The 24,403-nt window shown below is 41.0% G+C and overlaps 1 protein-coding gene across 1 annotated transcript in view; it reads left to right on the top strand.

The window, feature by feature from the left end:
* Positions 1-446: 446 nt before the first annotated feature.
* Positions 447-24,403, top strand: part of LOC306928394 (relaxin receptor 1-like) — a 126,445-nt gene continuing 102,488 nt past the window's right edge. Inside the window, exons 1-2 of the mRNA XM_079508450.1 lie at positions 447-785; positions 23,107-23,246. Of these exons, the coding sequence (XP_079364576.1) occupies positions 23,174-23,246 (73 nt within the window). The 5' untranslated portion in view covers positions 447-785; positions 23,107-23,173. The remainder of the gene's footprint in view (positions 786-23,106; positions 23,247-24,403) is intronic.

Raw genomic sequence — 24,403 nt, 5'->3', positions numbered from 1 at the left:
GCTGCCCTATATAGCTGACCCCCAGATCCCTCTCAAATGTGTGAAACACAGTAGCCTATACCCTATGCACTTCATGAAGTGTAGTGCAATATTAAACCCAAATGTAGCTATTCTGAAGGTGTTTTGACAATGCCGAGATAGCCTATACTCAGCCATGCTACTGCATGCTCTATATTGAAGCATTAATTAGTCATTCCTCCTGGATTGTTTTTGGTGCCCCTTATGAAAATACAATGATTTTACAATTATGGAATTAAACAAAATTTTATTGCGAGCAATTTGCAAAAGCATGCCAAAACAACAAAACACTGCTCCATATCTCTCTCATTTGAGAGAGAGAGAGAGAGAGAGAGAGAGAGAGAGAGAGAGAGCGCTTCTGCTGGTTATAGTTTGAGTGGGGGAACAGTAGCCTCCCTCGATACCCAGGCTTTCATTTTAGTCGGGGCGAAAAAACAGTGACAGCAGAGGACAGTCGAGGCTGTCTTATACGAACCTGTTCGTTTTTCCTTCATTCGAGTGTTAATTTGCAGCTTCTGACATCTGAGTAATTATGATCTGACTGACGGCGAACTGACTGTGACTGGCTGTCCTGGTTGTTGTTTAGTGCCTGTCTACATGACTTACAGGCTCTGCTCTGCAAGGAATATATAACCGAGAACCGACGCCAGCTTGTTCGGGGCACAAACACCGTAGCCTACTGGAACGGACCATGAGTGCCGGTGGGAAAGTTTTGCGCACCAGGCTGGATAAATTGGTCATACTTTTCGTGATTAACTTCATCCCAGGTAAATTACCACACATTTTATACACGTTATGGCATACTTTTGGCGAATTCATACCCCTTTATAAGCCTACTTTATAGCCTACGTAAGCTTGTATATTATTGTTGTTTATTTACTGCACTAATGGGCGTAGATAAACCCTATTACCTTGTAATTTAGTGAATTAGTGTTGCATTGCGACATATGGAGAACAGAACAGCTTCCATAGCTGCATGGGATCCAATCAAGTTAGGTTTCCTGTGCAAAAGGTCCACTTCGACCCATGTTGTCAATGTCTTTTGATTGATAGGCTACTTTATTATCAGTTTGCATGAACAAGCACAATACAATAAAGGAAGAAACTGGTGGTGCAGATTGTGCAGAAATACACATGATTGGTAGTTTTTAAGGTGGTTGTTTTACATTGGACGGCAGAAGGCAGTGGCTCAGGGGTAGACTGGCCATTAGAGTGCAACCGCGAGGTAAGGTTCCCTGTCCATGAACAAGACTCTGAACCCCTAATTGGAGGTGTGTGTGTGTGTGTGTGTGTGTGAGAGAGAGAGAATGTAATGCACAATCTACAAAGCGCTTTGGATAAAAGTGCTATATAAATTCATTTAAATCTATAAAAAGCACCATTTACATTATTTTCCTGCCACAAATACAACATCTGCAAATGTTGCTGTACGTTGGCTGTACTTCACCCAACAGGATATAGATAAGGGAGTTTTATAGTTATTGTCTCCACCAGGCCGAAGGCATGGGGAGAGAGTATGTTTTGCACTCCGGCCGTGTGTGTGTCCATCCTTCCGTCCGTCTGTTACCAGCTAATCTCCGGCACCGTTAACCCGGTCGATGCCAAACTTTGCACACACACTCCCTGGATGCCAACGATGAACCTCTGCCCCACATTTTCCAGAACGGCCTGTTATAGCGCCACCATGAGGAAGCTTTTCACATTTTTTACCTGGAACTGCACCGATCTGTGTGAAACGTTGCATGCACACTCCCTAGAGGCCAAGGACAAAACTTTGACCTGCATTTTCCGCATCTGCCTTTTATAGCGCCACCAGGAGGCCGACTTTTGTAAAACACATTTTTTGATATTACTCATCCAGATTCTGTCCAAAAATCTCACAAATCGTTACACAGTATCTCTTTAGTCATGTGCTCAAGTCGGATCTGTCCCATATTTCATATTCCATCCTAATTAATTGGCTTTCACAGTTTGCAAGAGTGCCCCGTTTTGAACAAAAGCCTCAAATCATGAACGCAGCATGCAATTTACGTGAAATCTTTCACACATTTTCTTACTAGGCTGAGGAATATATCCCACCCTTTTCACATTGGCCTGTTATAGCGCCACCAACAGGTTGATTTTTGCAAAACACATTTTTTGAACAAAATGTCTCAAATCATCCAATTCTTGCCATCAATGGCACCCTTTTCACATTGGCCTATTATAGCGCCACCAGGAGGCCACAACCTGACCTGCCCTGGTGGAGACCTGTGCCCCGAGGGGCACTTTTTCTAGTTGGTCATGTTTTAAAACTCTACTTTGCATGTTTGTAATGTGCAGTGAGAAGTATAGGCTATGTCAGTGTTTCCCAACCTTTTTTGTCCCAGGGCACACTTTTCATAGCCTAAAAATCTCAGGGCACACCTAGATATACGGTGTATAGGCCTATCTATATACATATACATACATATGTGTGTATATATATATATATATATATATATATATATATATTCATCATTCAATATTTTGAACTAAAGTTCATGGTTCAACTATTTTAGTTATTTTTCGTTCTTTCTTTTTTGAATTATTATTATTATTATTACTACAGTACCACAGCCCATAGCCATATAGAACCTCAGACTTTATTGAATAAAAAAACTTGGGGGATTTAATAATACAAAATTAATTCCTTTCAAAAAAATACATTTTGGAGAAAAAATAGCTCATATGCAATTCTTAATCCTTTTCCTTGTCTTTATTATGGGCCAACTTGTGAAAGCTGCATGCTTTTATTGTGAAGGGTCTCAGTTCTCACAGCCTGCATATTTCCACGTGCTGAAAATAGCTGATCGACAGCCATTTTCAGCATGGAACACGTGTACGACGAAGAATAAATCAGGCATCACTGCGCTTCTGTGGAGGGAGGGATACATAGCCGCTATGTGATATCTCGGTACAGTTGGCAGGTAGTTAAGTATAGCTCAGTTTCACTGCATCTTAAGGTTATTATAGTTAATAATAATAATAAAAAAAACTTTACAAAAAAAGAGAACTAACTGAAACTGTTTTGTGTATGCCTATTCACAAAATGTGGGAAAAACATAGCTCTGGTCCATAGCTCTAATGCGTTGCAATGCCGTTACATTTAGAGCTATGTTACCGATGACTTCTGGGGCTCGCATAAATGCAGACCAGCCTCTCGTCTTTAGTAAATAAAAATAACGTTTTTGCTTCTCACCAATACAAAGGCGGGTTGTGTCATTAGAAAGCCTACTTAACTTAGTGCAGGAAGCACTCTGAGCCCCCCACCACACGTATAAAAGGTACTTTTTGGCCAGAAAAATATTCTCTATGTGGGTTTTCTCTTGGCAATATCGGTAGAGGGCGCAGTGGAGTAACTAAAAGTATTTTTTTTCTTCATATAATTCATGATTGCTAATGCCCAGGTAATTAAAATGCCTCAAGTGGCCCTGCTGTCAATAGTAAAGTACAAAACAACAATAGTAAATCAAAACTAGAAATGGAATAATGTACTGTATACAGTTCTCTCTCCAAGATCAGGAGAGAGCGAGGCACATCACGCATGCCCACAGGCATACAACTGAGCTATTCTTATCGAGCAGTTCGGCTTTAAAGGTCCCTGTGTATAATATTTGTAGTTTATTTTTGTTATCACAGGTTAAAAAAGCATCAGCCGACACATCGCCTAATCGCCCGGTACGTTCCTCCGCCCACTTTTTTACTATCGGCCGTTCGCCTGCTATCGCCGGTAGTCGCCGGGTCCCATAGACAAATAATGCACTTCCGGAAAATTCGTTTGGCTGTCGTCCGCTGTTAAAACATACTTTAAGGGGTTATGGATTTTGACTGTCTGGAAACGGGCCTGTTTGTCTAATCACAGGACTCCAAACAATCCTTATTTCAGTCATGGTGAAGGGACATTGCTAGCCTACAAAGCCCCTATAAATGCTAATGCTGAGCAATAAATCCCTTCACGCTCTCCTTATCACTCACATGTCTATTGTCTAAGCAGTTTTCCAGACCAATTTTGAGTTTTTGAAGTCGTTTATCTTTGTTCATGAAGCTCTCAGAAGTTTCCCCAACAATTATATTTTCTGAAACAACATTTTATTTTAAAAACCGTTATAGGGCAGCCCCGTTTAACAGTTTATCTGAATATCCCCTATAAGATAGACAATTTTGAATGCAAAATAGCACAAATAGCACATTTTGAAGAAAAATAGCACAAAAAAAATGATTATTTCACCTGCCATGTCTGTAACTGGTAGACGGGTTTCTGAACTGTCCACAGCCCTCCTCTGTGACGCAGGCCGATCGAGTAGACAGAAATGGTGCATCTTATAAAGAGCAATAGTGAGGATAGATATGAAGATAGATTGAAAATGGGTAAGTGGTACTTTAAGTGCAGGCCCGGATTAACCATGGTGTTTCATTTTTTGCCAACTACGTCAATATCCGTACCCTCCCATTATGGGACGTTATATGCCAGCTACGGATCATTTTGTAGTGTGTCCAGTGTCCATGACTTCATGGACACTTTAAAATACTAAAATATCTAAAAACACAGAAAAACCTCAGGAAAGTGTTTCTTGTCTCCCAAACATCATTACAATAAGATCTGGTTGCAAAACGGGTGAAGTGTCTCTTTAAGCTCTTATACCATCTTTCACATCAATAACTTTTGTCATGATGTTTTAAATCACAGGTGAACTTTGAGAGTGTTCGAGTGTTGCCATGCCTCATTGGCATTTTGTGGATGCCTGGGTCATACTGCGGAAGAACCTGCAGAGGTCTTTCATCTCTGTTCTCTACACACTCATGCTCTCTCCCTCTAATTCTAAGTTTGTGGTCTCCTTACATCTTACATCTTACATCCTTACATCAGCTTATTTATATGCTTTTTTGGTGCATCCACGTTGTGCAACAAGGAAGTCCAATAACTGGATGACGCAGGTTATTATAGTTTTGCAATTTTCATAAGTTCTGATTTTGTTTTGATTTCATCTGATTTCAAAACAAAACAGAAGAGGCTATTAGAAAACCTGATTTGGATAGGGACACTGATGCAGAGGAATGTCACTATGACGGAAAGAGATGGGTCTGTTCCAAACCAAATACTCTGTTGCCACACTCAATTCATTCGCCCCATAAATCCCAGTAGAAGTGGGGGAATATGTTGTGAATTAAAAAGTCAGATTCTAAGACTGGATTTAGGGAAAAAAATACTTATTTTTACATTATGTTTAGTGAAATGTCAGTTGATTTTAATTGGTTTTTAAAGTGGGTTTTGCTATTTTAGTCTATTCAAAAGGCTTCGTTTTTAACCACCCAAGGAACAGCAATGTCCCTATGTCCACGTACGTGTCCCTATGTTTAGAGTACCAGTAGGGGCAAAAGTGGCGCTGTTGTGCTAGAAACAGAGAGAGAGATAGTGTTGCACTGTTGCCTGCTAATTACAGAGAGAGAGAGAGAGCGAGAGAGAGAGGTCTGCTAATTCCCCCACACAGTAACTCTGTCATTTATCGACCGTTTCGGACACGGGGCAGCTCGCCGGAACTGGGCTGGCACCCTGGGCGCGTTCCTGTGGGTCTGGAAGTTCCGTTGAGGCGGGGACCCACCGGGGACCCCCACACGGAGTTGCACCACTCAGTTCACACGGGTGTGTTTTAGTGTTGGGCGAGATTAAACATTATCAGAAAAAGATGTGGAAATAGTACAGGCTCAAATTTATACAAATGTCTTTCCACCAAGCTGCTTCTTCTCATATCTGCACATTACTGTAAATCACCTCCATTGAGCTTCCTTCAATTGCACGGTTGCCTGCTGCCAATTACAGATAAACGGATCGTTATCTGCTCATAAATGAAGGCTCCCAACTTGAGCGAAAGAACCATAGTGGAGAAAGCAGCTCTTTCCAAGGTCAGCCTTGACTAATTCAACTTAATTAATGATTAATGAAGATTAATGATGAATCTCCTATTTTGGCTGTATTGGAGGCTGATTCCCCAGCTGTGGCACCCGCTTTGAATGTTATAATTAGTCCCCACAGGAATCCACAGAGAAAGTCTTGATTCCGCGGAGAACATTCCTAATTCCGTGGAGAACAATCCTTGATTCCGTGGCTTAGATAATATTCAGCAGAGATGAACTAATTTAACCTAAAATGACCAGTTATCAAGCAATGTTTTTATTTTGTTTTAATAATCAAGTAAAATCTTTTATTAAATAGATACAATTAATTGTAATTATGGATGGGTCATAATAATCAAATATTCCAATAATAGTTTTTGGGGATAAAAATCAATTATTGTTATAATTATAATAATAATTATTATTCGTGTTTTAATTATTTGTTTTGGTTGCAAAGGTTATTGTCATTCAAACCCTGCCCACAGTAACTGCAGTTTAGAGGATACCTAATGTGGGTGTAATATTTATTCTTTTCTGCTTCAGCATTGTCATTGTGAGGACACAGATTCAGTAGGAACCATTTACACAGATTCAGTTTCAAGTCCAGATATTAGGAAGGACCTTATGTGCCACACTAACTAGTCCCCCAGCCCTAGTCCTCAGACACCTCACCATAAATGCAAGAACATTACTACCTAGCCTACTGGTACTGGTATTCCAGGAGGAAAAACTGGGACGCGTCCGACTATTCCTTTCCGCGGATGGTCGAGAAATCCTGAGATTCATGTGGGGACTATATAATCACCAGTATGTTCTTAATTCTTAATCAAGACCAAAGCGAAAACATTTTGAAACTGATCAGGTTAAGGGAATTTCGTGGCCGGTTAAGACTGAGGTTAGGGTTATAGTTAGTTAGATTTAGCCGTTATGGTTAGTAATAGTTGGGGAACGCGACCAACGCCAGTGGACAATGGATTAAATATGGAAATATGGAGATAACATCCGAAACCGCTCGCTGTGGCAGGTTGCCAGGCTGATTCCTTGGATTAGGTTCACTGCCTCTACTGTAGATTGTCTATAGGGAGTACCAAAATATGCTTGTGGGGCCGTCAACATATGTGTCACTGGTAGCGGCCGCCATACTTCTGGGATTGTCTGGTTTGTTTACATTGAGTGACTATCCTGTGTGTTCTTTTTTTAAACTGACATCTCACAATGGTGCAGACTTGCTCAGTACATAAGTGCCACAGCAGGTCACGTCAAGGAAATGAGCCGGAAAACGGAATTAGATTTTTCAGCCTGGATCAGCGATTAACCGGTTTCATGAAAGATGGTTAATCTTGCCAGATTCATTTTGCCAGTTAACCTGGATACTGTATGTTGAGGCTTGATTCGGTTTCATGAAAGCACTAGTTACCACGGAAACTAATGCTGTGGACTTAGCCTGCTCCGGACCAGGCTAATTAACAGCCAGGTTTAACCTAATCCTGATGTCTTTACTGTTCATTAAGCAGTCAATCTGATCACAAACCAATGATTTTTTCCACACTTATTCAATTATTATGGGTTTATGTTGCCTTGTTTTAATCGGTCTGCATTAAAGGACTAATTTAAGCACTATATACAAAATCAAAGAAACAAAATATATAGGCTGCACAACCTCATCATGACAGCTTGTGAGCTTGTAGATCAGCTACTTTTGGTGAATGTTCCCCCAGAATAGGTTTGCTGTGATGCAAGTGGTAAAGAAGAATTATTATATTATATTATAAAATTATTATTATTCTTTTTGTATAATATAAGGTGAAAACATTACTAAATATTACCATTACTCATTGTTTTACAACATATTACCATTGTAACATTTCACCCACTATTGAACCCATGACCCACGGTTCACCAGTCTGGCCCCTAGCTGTCTGGGCTTTGATTGATTGATTGATTGAAAATTTTATTAACAGTTTGCAGAATTACAGTACATTTCAAGCACAAACTCAATACAAAGGCTGTTAACTGTGAGTGGACGACCCAATTAAGCATTACACTTGTTTACAACAGGGTCCACCATGTTCAATTCATCAAAACATTTAGAGACGTACAAATAGACACTTCTATATAGACAAAGAACAGTACAGGAATTCATCATAATGGAGGTAAAAAGGGAAAAGAAACATATACAGTGAGGGGAAAAAGGGGGGGGCGGTGGGGGGGGATTCAGATTTTACGGGGGCCAGTTTCGAATTGCAGCCATCCGTAGGTGCCCTTTGAGAGCGGTTTTGAAGGAGTCAAGGGATTCGCATGTCTTAATGACTGTTGGTAGGGCGTTCCACATTTTGGTGGCATAGGAGCGAAAATAATTTAGTCCCTTGTTTGTGCCGAATCTGGGTTGAACATGATTCGTTGCACTCCCTCTGGTGTTGTGGGTGTGGACTTCGTTAACATTAAGGAAGTATCTACACAGGCAACAACCCCCTTCTTCAAAGGTAGCTCCCTCAGAGGAGGGAGTTATGGCCAAATATCACGATGCTACAATATCATTATGCTTACAATATTAAGAATTATGTTACATTTATTATGACGATTTCATTATGAAGTTTTAAGTTAAGAGTAGTGGTAAAATGTAGACTATATTTTTGGGGTATAGTTAATCATTCAGTCTATTCACTATTGAGAGTATTTTCTCTCTTTAATTACAGCAGCAGTAATTAAAGTCTGGAATATATTAGTAAAGATACTGAGATATACAGAAGGGGGCAGTAATGCAACTATTAAGGATGCCAACTGCCATAATACCCCACGAAGAAGAAGGATCTGTAAAACTGTGTTCCACCGAATGGGTCTAGAGAGGAAAAGCCAGGCTCTGCATTCAGCCAGGCTTTATGATCCTGGCTCGATAAATCCACCCATTCTAAGCTTTGCTTGGCTTTAGTGGAATGGAATAAACCAGGCTGTACAGACCAGGATTTAACAAGCCTGGTTTTGTCTTAAATCCTGGATTAGTTAATCCAAGTTTCGTGAAACAGGCCCCTGGTGTTGGTTCACTATATTGTCGCCAAGAACGACCTCAATGTTTACAAAAACAGACAACCGTCACGTTGTTCTGAGTCATGTAGGCTAGAGTTTAAATCCCAGAAACATCAAACATGGCGCCGCTAGCTTTTCAGACGCCGCCCCCCTCTTGGTGACGTACACGTTTTTACACTCTATAATGCCGAGAGTGGCAACGGGGGATCAGTACAGTGAATGACACAGCAACCACTGCAGTCTCCTGACAATAACATAAGTAAAAAAAATTGGCGGCTTTAGTGCCTTTATTTGGATGGGCAGTTAAGATAGACGTGAAACGGGGAGATGCAGCAAAGGTCGTCGGGCTTGGTAATGGAACTCAATGTATTAGAGCCTATATGGAATGCACCTTAGCCGATAGGACCAACATTGAGGAACCATAATTGGTTTTATTTCCATCACTTTTGGAACGGTTTCCAGAACCGGTTCATGACACTGTCAGAGCTGGTATATGGACTAACAAATGGGAGAACCGGTTGTTTTTATTTCAAGGAGCAACATAACTCTGAGAGTGTACAAATGGAACCAAATACAGGTCAATTTGGTTAAATTTTTACACTAAGTTATGGTACAGATATGTATGTATGTATGTATGTATGTATGTATGTATGTATGTATGTATGTATGTATGTATGTATGTATGTATGTATGTATGTATGTATGTATGTGTATGTATGTCTCCACCAGAGAGAGTATGTTTTGCACTCCGTCCGTGTGTGTGTGTGTGTGTGCGACGAACCTCTGCCCCGAATATTCTTCAACGGCCTGTTATTATAGCGCCACCATGAGGCCGATTTAGGCAAAACACATTTCTGTAGATTACTCGTACACATTTTATCCATACATCACACAATTCGGTATACACCATCTCCATAGTCCATAGTCATGTGATCAACACGGATCTGCACCATTTCCCATCGTCCATCCTGATTGGCTAAGATTGACTTCCAAAGCTCACATGATTGGTCCGTTTTGAACAAAATGCCACAAATCACAAATACAGTGTGCAATTTCCGTGAAATTATACATGCACATTTTTACTTGGCCGAGGACGACATGCCACTAATTTCTTTCCAAATCAGCCTCATGGTGGCGCTATAACAGGCCAATTCCTGTTTTTAGCTATAACTGCATCGATCTGTATACAACTTATGTATGCGCACTCCCTAGAGTCCATGGAAAAACATTGTCCCTGCATCCACATCTGCCGGTTATAGCTCCACCATGAGGCACATTGCTTATGTTAGTCGCACAGATTTCATCGAAATCTCATGCAAATCGGTACACATGATCTCTGTAGTCATGTGATCAAGACGAGTCTGTTGGATTTCTCAGATTCTACACTGATTGGCTATCATTGCCTTCCAAAGTTTTCAGGAGTGGCCCGTTTCGTTCTGCTCATCCAGAATTCTATCCTCAGAGTGATCTGGCTCTGCATTTCTTCAACAAAATGAAGAAAATTGTTGCAAAAAATAAACAAACACAAAAACATGTTTATATTAATCCTAAATATTTTGCCAAAAATCTCACACAGTCCTATCCTCCTGGTGGAGACCTGTGCCCAGAAGGGCACTTTTTCTAGTTTAATTTATTTTTTTATCAAACATTATAAGTAAGGCCAATCTAGATTTAGTGAAATATAGGAATCGTTAAAGGGAACCGTTCAAATCGGACCGCTAAGAGGGAATCGTTCAGGAACTAACTGGAATCGTTAAAATTCGAAAGGATCCCAAATCTTATAACCACATGTCTGTTTCAAAAATATATATTTTTTGGAGCACAAAAGTAACTGTCTTAGTTCAGGAACTTGGAGTACAAGCCAGTGCAGACAGAAGGTGGTTAGAAGTGCCACGGTTCCAGTCCAACACAGAAAGATAAATCAGATTATTAAGAAGGGATGAAGAAGACTTAGAGATGAAATGTATAGCCGCCCTAGGGCCTAGGCCCAAAGGCACAGCAGGGTGTCTTGTTATTTTTGCTATGACTTATTGATCACAAAGCCAAGCGCAAATCTGTTAATCTAACCTCCTCTTCGGTCTTATATGAGAGTTGTTTTGATATGCCAAATTGCCAATCTGTTTCCATTTTATCTCTCTATGAATCTCTATGGTTGGAATGAGCAAAACGCCACAAACCCGGCTGTCCACTTGAGCATGTGTTCTTGACTGTGTGGATCAGTTCACTTCCCAGTTGTGTTGCAGTTAACTCACTGTCAGTAGTGAGTAAACAAACCCAGTAGGACTGGAACTTATTTCCCTAGTGATTTCTCTATAAATCACGTTGTGACGGGTTGTGTGCTTGTAGATCTGTTTCTTTAACATAATATATTTTCTAGAAATCCCAGAAAAATATTTGAAATCATTTGGGGAAAATCAAAATGTCAATTATTAACTTGATGGTTCTCACATGATTTTGGGGCAGATGACAGTGACCCCCCCCCCCCCCCCCCTGAGGGGTCGCGACCCACGGGTTGAGCTGGACTAGAGTGTTTGTTCAGTAACATGCGTCTCCCTGTCTCTCCAGCTCTTTAACACAATGATGCCGGTATTTCTTTCAAAACAGGAGCTCGGGGTGCCCCCTTCTGTTCCGTACAAAAACCGGGATGCATAATGTTGCTTGCAATTACCTCACGATGATTACGATAAAGTCTCTAGAAGCATTACTATTCTAAACGAGAATGTTGAAGTCAGAAATGAGACAGAAGTATGCCCATCTGGTCAAAACCATGGAGAGCTCCCTAGATGCTTTAAATGCTCACAGCACATGGTGCATTTGGGGGTAGCAGGAGTGATTTATAAACGTCTTTTACTGACCCATAGCAAATAGTTCACCCCCTGAGGAAGGCCATGTAGCCAAAACGTTTCTTTAGTTTTTTTCCTTTATTTTTATCTATTCATGCCACATGCCATTCAACTAAAGGGATTGCAAGTGCCTTCGTTTTCCTGCTGCTGTGCCAATGGGATTATTCATTTATCCTTGACCAAAGAACACCCCATATACGTATCACACAGAATTGGCAAAAATTGACGATCTACAAGCTTTAGTTTGTTATTTGTTTGCTATTTCTGAAAAGCTAAAGATAATGACATTGGAATGATTGGATTCATTTTATATGAGAGTTGTTTTGATATGCCAAATTGCCAATCTGTTTCCATTTGATCTCTCTATGAATCTCTATGGTTGGAATGAGCAAAACACCACAAAATAAAAACGCCACAAACCATCAGTTCACTTCCCAGTTGTGTTGCAGTTAACTCACTGTCAGTAGTGAGTAAACAAACCCAGTAGGACTGGAACTTATTTCCCTAGTGATTTCTCCACTCGACGGTGACAAAACATCACATAATGCCAATTCCAGCTCAAAAATGAAAAGATGCTAGTTTAGCCGTAGCAATATAACAATAAAACATCATGGAGACGGTGAGCTTTAACATAAAACCAAAAAAGCAACTATTCTCTTAAGCATTCATGAAAATCCACTTTACAAATAAACACATAATCACATCCCCCTAGGCGACACACCAAAGGTCGGACATGTGGAAACAACGGTCGGACATGCGGTCGGACATGCGGTCGAACATGCGCTGCTCCCGTGCTTGCGGTTATGGTTAGGTTAGGGTTCGAGGTAGGTTGTCGGTCTAATGACAGTCGGACCAATAGTATGTCGGAACTAAAGCCTGTACCCACCTAGGCTATACACGACAGCCCAGCAACCATCAGTAACAGACACTTCAGAACCATGGACAGCAACCGCGCAGCAACAGACTTATGCACATTTCAGTCAGATAACTCACGAATAGATTTAACCAATATTTATTATAGAATGAGAATACAAGTGTGCATATAATATTTTATCTTGGCATTCGGCTCTGCTAAATTTTTCTCCTTGCTCGGCACAATTAAACACCATCATTAAACATTAAGAGCAGGGAGATAGATATACAATAACAACCCCTGCATGGGGAACATAAATAACAGAGCCCACCGGTGTTGCTGGGGTGGTGGTGGGAGCAAACATCACATAACAACAACCAGGAACCATATGCAGAAGGAAGGCAGGAAGAAGCATGCAGTCTAGTGAGCTTAGATACCCCGCCCAATTGGTCAGCTGACTGCCACATCAGCGAATGACATGTGGGTCTTGCACACACTGAATACACCCACATAGTAATGCAGCATATTAACATCTTGAGTATATGTATGCGCCCATGAGCACAGCATGAAACCCCTGACTGAACTAACTCCGCAAGCGACATATCATTTACTGACATGATTGATGGCTGACATGTTACATTTATATTCTGACTGATAATTCTGCATAATAAACCAAAACATACACAGCAGAATAAAGACAGAATAAAATACAAAATGTCCTGCTGTGGGACAGTTTATAGGCTAAACCTATGCTTTTCTGGGCATAGAGGGCTGGGTATATCTACCGCTGGAAACGGACGGAGGCTGCCCTATTGGTTCACCAATTGAAGGAAGAGCGTGTATGTGTGAGAGATTATACACAGGTGCAGGGGATGGGGAGGGAGAGGGGGAGGGAGGGAGGGAGGGGGAGGGCTTTTCTTTTCTTTTGAAAACAAAACACCTGCAGTCTCTGAGGCTAGTGAGTTGAGGTTAACTCCCGATTTTTTTTAAATGATTTTTTTTGTGGCTTTCGCCTTTATTTTATATTTTTTATGGAGGGACAGACAGTAGGCTGACAGGAAATGGGGGGAAGACATGCAGTAAAGGCCGTCGGGATCGGGAGTCGAACCCGCGGCACACTGCCAGACTGGATTGCCAGCCAAGGTGCCTGGACCACTGAGCCATGGCCCAGGCCTAAAATGCAATTTTAAACAGGCAAATATGCAGGGCTAACAAGACATCTCTATGACAACCAGGAAGACATATTTCTGGTCCAAAAAGACAAAATTAGCGTAATATATATATTTTCCAGGCGAACTTGCAACAGGTATACCATAGGCTAATTCATAACCTTGTTGGATTACTTTTTATATGGCCGATTATTTTCGCTATATCTCGTTTTACTGCGCCGCGGCGATCTGGCTGTATGTGTAAGTGGGAACAAAGCAACCACGATCGCTTGAATGAGAATTCTTGTCATTCTCTTAGTCGTTTTTACACTGCCCACTGGTAAATTAAATGGTATGCTTTCTCTGTTGTGTTGGAGATGATTGTTTAGAAAAATGACGTGTATTGCCTGTTAATGTATGTCATTACAGACTATAATGTGTAGTAGGCTACATCATTTAATGAAAAGGACCAAAACATTTCGATTAGTCCACCCTGACACCTGGGGTCCCCAAACCCTACATTGACATCCACTTCAAACAAATCAATGAACAACTTAATAAGGCTAAATAACAGAAATAACAATAATCAGAACATACAAACCTGTTAAATGGCTTATACAGGCATAAAATATAGTGGTATCTGTTTGGTGCATCTCATGTGCTTGGTAGTTAAAGAAACTCAACATCTGCTTGTTGATTAGCTATTTAGTAAGTGTTTGGATTTGGGAATAATCCTAAGAAGAATGCACAGAAAAATATCACTTTATTGTATTCACATACGGTGACATACCAGTACTCACCTTTCATTATCTAGCTGACCATTGCACAAAATAATTTGATCGCTTTGGAAATGAACTATAACATCTGTGGGGTTGACATACTATATTGATGAAGACATGAAGGAATGTTAGCATGTGGATGAAGAAATAAGTAAATATATCTGATGATGACCCATCTGGAGGAGAGGTGGGAGGAGGTGGGGGGTGTTTCTCCACTCAGGCAAAAGGGAGAGGTGTTTCACAGTAGAATGGGTACATTTCAAACAAAGGCACAGGTAAATTAAAAAACTGTTTACTGTGGATTGTCATGAACTACCATTGTTTTATTTTCTATTTATTTTTAATGTTCTACATCATCCCCAGAAACTAAAACAATATACTGTCCGCTTAACAAACAACAAAGATGGTTATTTTCCAGCACATTATGGTGAATATCACTGCCTCACTTCACCAGCAAGCCCATGAAATCAATACTTACGTTACTTAATCCTCTTCGTCCCAGGTGGGACATAAGACCTTAACGATCTTCCTCCATCGGGACCTGTCTTGTGCTGCATGTTGTGCCTCGCCCCATGTCAGGTTCATCTCCTTCAGCTCAGCTGCTACAGTTCGGCGCCAGGTTGTTTTAGGCCGACCTTTCTTCCTTTTCCCTACATGGGTCCATCCTAGAGCGACCTTTGGTACACGCTCCTGGGCCATCCTGAACACATGCCCCATCCATCGGAATCTGCGGTGTTTGATCTCCGATACTACGCTGTTGCACTTGGTAATCCGGTGAAGCTCTTCGTTAGATATCCTCTCAGGCCAGAAGATTCGGCAGATTTTCCTGAGGCATCGATTGTGGAAGGCATCGATCTTCTTCATATCATGCATTGTGACTCGCCAACATTCATATCCATACAACAGCACTGACTTCACATTGCTGTTGTAAAGCCTGACTTTGGTTCTTACAGTGTACTGCTTGGACTTCCAGATAGATTGGAGCCTAACAAAAACACTGTGAGCCTTCCCTAGCCTTGCTCTGATGTCCTTTTCTGCTGCATTCTCTTTGCTGATCAGACTTCCCAGATATGTGAACTCTTCTACACCTTCAAGAGTGTGCCCATTCACAGTGATTGGTGCACCTGGGGTGCATGAAATCAATGCCATTACAATATAATCACATAATCACATTACAGTATTACAGTATTAAAGAGATGCCAATATTGCATATAACTTCAGACATAAGATATCTATACAGATGCTGCATTTTTAAGCAAGCTTTATAGCAGTGGTTCTTTTCATATCAGGGTCCATTGTTTATTTGGCATTTGAGCCACAGATATTTAGCCTCTCAGACCCAAAACTTAGAAGAATGTTGTGTTGTCGTCAGATGGGATTTTGTGTACACTTCCATGCTGTATTGATGTTGGTACCATAGGATAGATAACAGTCGTTGACCCAAATAACAATTATTCTACATTCTCTAATTGTGTAGATTTTGTGTAAATTAAGCAATACAGATGTTTAACAATAATGTAACTCTTCTTCCATTTGGTTTCATTTTACACTCGAGTTCAATATTTAATAAGGGTCAACTCTCCATGTATAGCATTATGAATAGTTATACTTTAAAAAGGTTGACACTGTATGCTCTTGTGTGTGCAAAGGCCATTTTCTATGAGAGGTTACATTTTTGGCAGTGCACTCCACTTTTATAACACTGCCTCTTTAAGAGTCTCCATTGTTGTTTTTGGGATGTCCAGATAATGGTTCAATTTAGGCTAATGATGATGGCCAATACTTCCATCAAGACATTAGCATGCAAGACATTTTTGGTGATGGCCAATACTTCCATCAAGACATTAGCATGCAAGACATTTTTGGGTATTCACACATCTTCGTTGAGGGCAGTTAGAACTTAGAACCAGGCACTTCAGTCTCCCCCATAGACAGTGTGATGATGAGACAGTATATTCTGTATTATTCATCCGTATCATTCATAATCATTTCCCAGGTCCACTCTGTCACCTTAGCTGCAAAACAAGCATGTGCGCGCGCACACACACACACACACACACACACACACACACACACACACACACACACACACACACACACACACACACACACACACACACACACACACACACACACACACACACACTCAATACATTTGTGTGTCCCATATACTCCCATTAGAACATGAATAGAAGAACCAATGCAATATTCTGAGCATAATTTCACAACACACATAATAGCACATAACCTAGCCAGCTGTAGTTCTTATCTTAATATTACCAGCATTTTTTTATCTGGCATTTTGTAGATCTTGGTATGACATGGTAGAACATCAAACGAACCAACTGTGCAAACGCAACATACTGTAGCCCAACTTACTACAATACTGGTAACTTAAGCATAAAACATTTAAGATGGCATTAGAACAAATAACCCACTATATGTCAACCCAAAACACCAAATGAAATGTACAGTTACGGTAACACATTGCACACACCGACTGGACTGAATGAATGCTACGATCCAAGCACGAGACGAAGCTGTCCGTGCCCGTTTGGATTGGAATAAATAAACTAATTAAACAATATATAGCAGAGCCAATCATAGCGACCAAGTTATCTAGGGTGAATACTGATCAGATGAGTAAGCCTGGGATCGAGGCTACAGTACATACTGATCGGTCACTGTCATGATTAATGTTATCCTTCTACCCTAATGGACAGGGGTACACAAGCACATGGCTCCTTCTCCTACCAAACCACTCTGTTCGCACACATCTCTCCATGCACAAAAAAATCTGCATGCCACCTGAATCCAGCTGCACTACATTGCATCCACGCAACTGCCATATTTACTGTACAAATATTGTTTTTTTATCAAAACACAATCCAACTGCCCAGCTTTCTGTGATGTCAAAAGCGACAGTCACATAGTTTGTCTCAACTCTCAAACAAGCCAACACACCTCGCTTTGTCCACTGTCCACACTGTTTTCATCCAAACAACAACTCACATGTCAAAAGGTGTAACAACAGTAACCAGCTGTAACTGGTAATTTTTGGCACTACTTTCTCCCAATTATTTGTGTAATAATTGTGAAAACATTTGTCAATACAACTATAGATAGATAGATAGATTCTTTATTTTTGTGTCATGCACCCAAGGCGCCCAGCCCACATGGACTTATAGGACACACCATACAAATCATTGCGTCAGTATTGCATTGTGTACAAGAAACAGTTTTTATTTTTTTATTTTTTTACACAAACAAAACATTCTGCCTTTTTTCCCACGCTTTGCATAAAAAGTCTGCTAAAGCAAAAATACCTTTCCTAAAACAAAATTCCAACTTTTCGTAGTCCTCTAACCAGAAAAAGTTAACACAGATGGTTGTCATTTTACAAAATAATACATGTCTTAGTTCTTCATATAATGGGCAGTAAAACAAAAAATGAATTTCATTTTCAATTTCTTTCAAATCACACAGTAAACATACTCTGTCCTCCTCAGGAGTACCAATGAATCTACCCGTTTCTAAAGCTAATGGTAAGGTCCCAGAATGCAGCTGTGCACAAAAAGATCTGACTTTTGGATACATTTTGTGTAACATAAGGTTCAGGGCCATAATTATTTTTAATAAGACGATATGTTCTTAGTTTTGGTTTGTACCATAAATCAACAGCCCAACTCTCCTTATACCCAAGGAACATATAGTTCTGTATCTCATGAATATTACAGCATAGTTTATTTAAATAAATAAATGATGAATTATTCATAAAAAATAAAGACTTTACTTCATTGGCCCAGGGGTAACCATTAGAAATGTCCCAGTTAAAAATCTTTTTGGTTAGTCTGTCATCGGACATATTAACAAGTCTATTCCAAAGTCTCAACATCTCACCTTTGTGTCTAATATTTACGGGCATCCATCCCATATCTCCGCTAATGGCCAAGATAGGCGTAAGCTTATGAACTCCAAGAAATGACCGTATGGCTCTATTTTGAATTATCTATAGTTGCACTGTGTCTACTTACAACTCCCAAAGCACCGCCCATTCACCTCGGAAAGTGATGAGTCAATATGGCGCGTCATCACAGGGAGATCTGGTCGGCCCCCCATAGGATTACATTGAAAAGTGGCTGTGGGAATTACCATATTAAACACTTTACTAAGGGAGTAAATACATAACTTTGTTAACGACCATGACCGGGGATATTTCGGCTATCACACGTTGTGTTTTCTTAATAATTGAGCAGACCGTTTTTGCAATATTCATAGTGAAACAGAGCTAGCGTCGGTGGCTAGTTGCGAGGGGCGTGTCTTAACTCTGCTCCAGGCTGGTTACAGCGGGCCACTGAGAGGCAGCTATCCCAGAATGAGTGCTTCTCTGTGGGCACTAGTAGGCTATAAGTGGGGTGACTTGGCATGATTATTTAATGTTTTTTTTTTTTTGTGGCTTTCGCCTTTATTTTATTTTTTTATGGAGGGACAGACAGTAGGCTGACAGGAAATGGGGAGAGAGATGGGGGGGAAGACATGCAGTAAAGGCCGTCGGGATCGGGAGTCGAACCCGCGGCACACTGCCAGACTGGATTGCCAGCCAAGGTGCCTGGACCACTGAGCCCAGGCCTTGGCATGATTATTATGGAGGTTTTTTTTCTAGACAAATGATGACAACATAGGATTAATACGGGATATGAAGCATATTTATGAGGGAAAGTTGATAATAATTAGAAAGACTTTAATAACATAAAACATAACATTTAAACGTGGACCCTGTTGTAAACAAGTATAATGCTTTATCAGTGTGTCGTCCACACTCCACAGTAACAGTCTTTGTATTGAGTTGTGCTTTCATGTGAAATGTACCCATTCTGTTAATACATACTTAATTCAATCAATCAAACCAAGCACTTTTTGTCCGAGGTTTTCGAGACAAATGAAAGATTGAGTAATTTAGAGTATGCATAAATCAGGCTATAAGGCTATTAAAAGAATATCAGGGTTTATTCCGCTGGCCGTATTGGGCCGGCCACCTTGGCTGACGGGATTGTATTTTACCGGACAAAGAATAAATTAATCTGCTATATTTTAACGTCAATGTTTGCAGATACATGCACCCATGCTGTTACACCTTGTTACCTTAGCGCTGCACTTCTATTCTACACATGGAACCAAACGGTCTGTTTGGTTCCATTTGTACACTGAGTTAAATTAACATCGATTTTACACTATAAATCGGGGTCTCAGAGGTAGAAATGCCAAAAATGGGATCCGTAGACTAATGCATGTCAAACTGGGGGTCCTTGAAATGAAACGGGTTGAGAATCACTGCTAGAGCCATAAACCTCTTCTCGTATGGTGGTCCCTGACTCCCTGGCATTATAGGCCTATCTTCAAATGGGGGTCCGCGGGCTGATTAGTGTCAATTTGGGGGTCCTTGACATGAAAAAGTTTGGGAACCACATGGCTTACGCCACAACGTCGCACAGTAAAACGATAAACAAATTGATTGATACTACTCATTCAATCGTAATGAGAAACCTACCTAGTTTGTTTGATTAAACGTTAATGTCACCATTAACTTTTATATATTGCAGTCACATGTGCTTGCTTAATAATATCAACGTTCCCATGTTTTATCATCTACATGCGTCGGTCTTGGTTCAAATTATACCTACTGTTGGTTCCGAGGTATAATTTGAACCATGACCGACGTTAGCCTCGTATAGCCATACTAATATCATTACATCGGATATGAATTGCAAAAGCAGATTGAACGCTGGCGAGCCATAGTCTCTCGAGACTGCATGTTGACTCGTAGGGCCGTAGAGATTATACATTATATACAGTATAATTGCGGGGGTGGGGGTATTGTATAATATACTGTTAATTCAGTGTCCATTTCTGCAAACATAACTACTTTTAGATGATAAAAGTTCACCAACCACCACCAACCAACACCTCGTTCCTTTTGTTTGTCTGCTCCATTGAAGTGCAATGAAGTCCACTCCTCAGCGTGTCCTTTTTCATCAGATGATTCACACACCTACCAACTGTGTTCCTAATGTTATTATCATACAATGGTAATTCTAACCATTCAATCAGCGCAGTTAAAATATTTAGCTAGGCTACAACATGCTTTATGATGTACAGTAATAGAAGTAGACGACCTAGACTATAATTATACAAGGAACAGGCTACCTTGAAATGTCTGGTTGTTGTGCAGTGATTCTCAACATCTCTCCTGGCCAATCTTTATTGTGTGTGTGTGTGTGTGTGTGTGTGTGTGTGTGTGTGTGTGTGTGTGTGTGTGTGTGTGTGTGTGTGTGTGTGTGTGTGTGTGTGTGTGTGTGTGTGTGTGTGTGTGTGTGTGTGTGTGTGTGTGTGTGTGTGTGTGTGTGTGTGTGTGTGTGTGTGTGTGTGTGTGTGTGTGTGTGTGTGTGTGTGTGTGCGTTACATAACAGGGTGAGAAGGGCCTAACTCTTCCAAAGAAAGCGCTTCTTCCTTCCTTCTTCTACAACTATAGGATGTATTACTATGTCTGTGTGTGTGTGAAAGAGGAGGAAGTAGTACCAGGCAACCCGAAGTTTATTTCTTCAAAATGGCGGATGTCGATCATTTCAGTTGATAAAGCTAAAATATCAAATGTGGCTCCTCCCCAAAAATCTTTTATATATAGTTGACATACTTAAGGGTTTTCTGAGAGACGTGTGTCAACAGTTTTGCTAATACACAACAGGTTACTCCCCTTTAAGATGAGCCTGCACAACGTCAAAATTAACAACAGCTGCGCACGCTTTAGTCTTGATTGTGTCTGCGTGCGTGCGTGTGTGTGTCGCTCTCTCCCTAAAAGGTAACTACAATTAAGGAATGCCAACTACGCCTCATATTATTCATGCATTTTGGCTATGTGCAATCATCCACAATAAATACATGCATGTTTCACTTCAATCATGGAGCTACAACAGAGGCACAGTCATGCTGGCAATGGCACCTTATATATATATATATATATATATATATATATATACTTTACAGTATGGTACAGTACGCTACAGCAGGGGGAGGCAACCTTACAACCTTAGGCACGGGTGGCAACATTGGCACAGGGGAGGGTGATCACTGGCACACTGGCATAAGTGTGAGACAGACACGTTTGATCTTTTACATTTACATATTCCCAAAAAGTTGTCCGTTACATTTACTCCACTCACATCTACAAATTAAATCCTGAACATAATTGGACATTCATTCAAACTCCGAAGTGGCAGGGAGTCTGGGACATAGACAGGCCTATAGGTGGGTTATTGCTCTGAGTCCATTAACATTGCATCCTGATGTCCACAACAATATTTCTAAGGTTATGTGTATCCTATGGACAATCACAATCAGTTGGGCATATTTAATTTAGATATGGTATATTCCAGACTGACAATCACGAAAAGTCAAACATGGCACCTTATGTGAAAACTATTGCAGACCCCTGCAGTACAGTACAGTACAGTACAGTACAGTACAGTACAGTACAGTACAGTACAGTACAGTACAGTACAGTACAGTACAGTACGTACTGTACAGTACAGTACAGTACAGTACAGTACAGTACAGTACAGTACAGTACAGTACAGTGTGCTACACTACAGTATGGCATCGCGTGGCGCTAGGGCTCGACCGTTTGCAATGTTCATTCGCTAATCGCTAATAACATTATTAGCCTCCCCAAGTTCACCAGCTGTTGTTCTTTGTTCCTTGATGGTGAATATAATATCTCTTAAGGAAGCATTTTAAAATCATTCATCCTACGGCCTACTGAGGGCAAGTAGAACATGACCTGTACTTCCCCGCCGGGCAAGTGCCTCTGGGACATTAGTGTCAACCCCTGCCCTCTATGAACAAGATCCTCATTTCCCATGTGAATTCTTCCCTCTTTCTTAACCCATTGAGACCAGATTCTAAAAATGTCAGTGGTGCTCAACCTTTTTCATGTCAAGAACCCCCAGAATTATCTGTATTTGGCTGCGGACCCACATCTGAAAATGTTGTTCCAGGGACCCCCTCAAGAAGCAAAGATTTGAGTTAAAAATGTTCACTGTGAAAGAATATATATTCAAAGATCTGCCACATTTTCATGATTTTTCAAAAATAGCAGATCTACAAGCTCGTAGCGCTATGAGCTTGTAGGGGGCGAAGGTTTTGAGGTGATGATGTTCTTCCCTTCTTTTGCACTAGGTATGTTGGTGTGTGTGTGTATTTAAATGTTGTACGAGTCATTGTATTGTATTGTATTGTATTGTATTGTAATTGTATTGTATTGTATTGTATCTGTATGCTGCAGGGCGGGTCCTTGGGGTCCTTCGGGAGACAAAAATAAAGAAACCTTGAACCTTGATCTGCTATTTTTCAATAGCTGAAGTATAACATAATGCTTCCAAAAGGAAAGGGGTTCCCGTCTAGAATGGAATGATGATCTGACAGCGGGCTGAATCATCTTCCCCTCTTGTGGTTGTTCTGTTGTCTACTGACAGGTTCTGCAAGGAATATCTAACCAGAACCAGCAGCTTGTTTGGCACAATTGGACCGTGGGAACGGACCATGAGTGCCGAAAAAGGTTTGAGCACCAGGCTGGAGAAATCAGTCGTCCTTTTCCTAATCAACTTCATCCCAGGTAAGAGTATTGTTGAGAAAATCACTGTACAGTGTTTTGTTTTGCTTTCGTTTTAAGCTTAATTTACCCACTTTGCGCCTTTATTCAGCAACGCCCTGTACACCCATACTGAGTTGTGTATTAAAATCTGGGAACTGCCAAATACAACCACAGTCTTATATCACCAGCGTTGGGACGTAACGTAACGTAAATAACGCGTTACAGTAACGCCGTTACTTTCGGCAGTAACGGTTGCTGTAACGCGTTATTTTTTGAATTCAGTAACTTTGTTACCGTTACTACATGGTGCGTTATTCCGTTATTCTTCCGTTATTTTTCATGTAGTCTCGGGAGAGAATGAGAAGAACTGTCAGTCTGCTTGCCTTGCGGGATAGAAGGGGGAGGAGGAGGAGTGTGCGTGTGTGCGTGCGTGCTTGTGTGTGTGTGTGTGCGTGGGCGGGCGCATCATGTGAGCGAACGAGAGATGGAGAGGGACAGACAGACAGTCAGACACTGAAAGAGGCTGTGTGTGTGTGCGTGCACGTGCGTGTGTGTGTGTGTGTGCGTACTTGTGAGCGAGAGAGAGAGACACAGACAGATACTGAAAGTGATACTTGTGGTGTTGTTTGCTATAAATATGTATTGATAGGCCTACATAGCATAATTAAAATCACCACCCTGGTATTATTATCACTAATAGCCTAGTACTGAAATGAAGGCATGAATGAATGGCCTGGAAGTGGGAGCCCTTTTTTCTTTTTGAGTGGTGCAACCACTTCTATATAGACAGCTATGTGTGTCCCTGGCTGGCTGACTGTGTCCCTGGGTCTGAGCACGGAAATAGCATATTTTCTCCACCAGGCGTTTTGGATGCAGGGCGGCTCACCGGAACCGGCCCGGCCCCCTGGGCGTGTTCCTGGGGGTCTGGATGATCCAGGGACCCCCACACAGTAACTCTGTCATTTCTTGACCGTTTTGGACGTGGGACGGCTCACCGGAACCGGCCCGGCCCCCTGGGTGTGTTCATGTGGGTCTGGAAGTTCTGGGGACCCCCACATGGGTGTGATTCTTCTTTCTTTTTTTTGTAACGAAAAAGTTACTTTTCACAGTAACTCATTACTTTTTGGTTTAAGTAACAGTAAAGTAACTACGTTACTTTTGAAATGATGTAACTAGTA

Source organism: Electrona antarctica (assembly GCF_951216825.1).
Source record: "Electrona antarctica genome assembly, chromosome: 8".
Lineage (NCBI taxonomy): Eukaryota > Metazoa > Chordata > Actinopteri > Myctophiformes > Myctophidae > Electrona > Electrona antarctica.
Note: the sequence above shows the minus strand (reverse complement) of the source record. Positions and strands in the feature narration are given on the sequence as shown.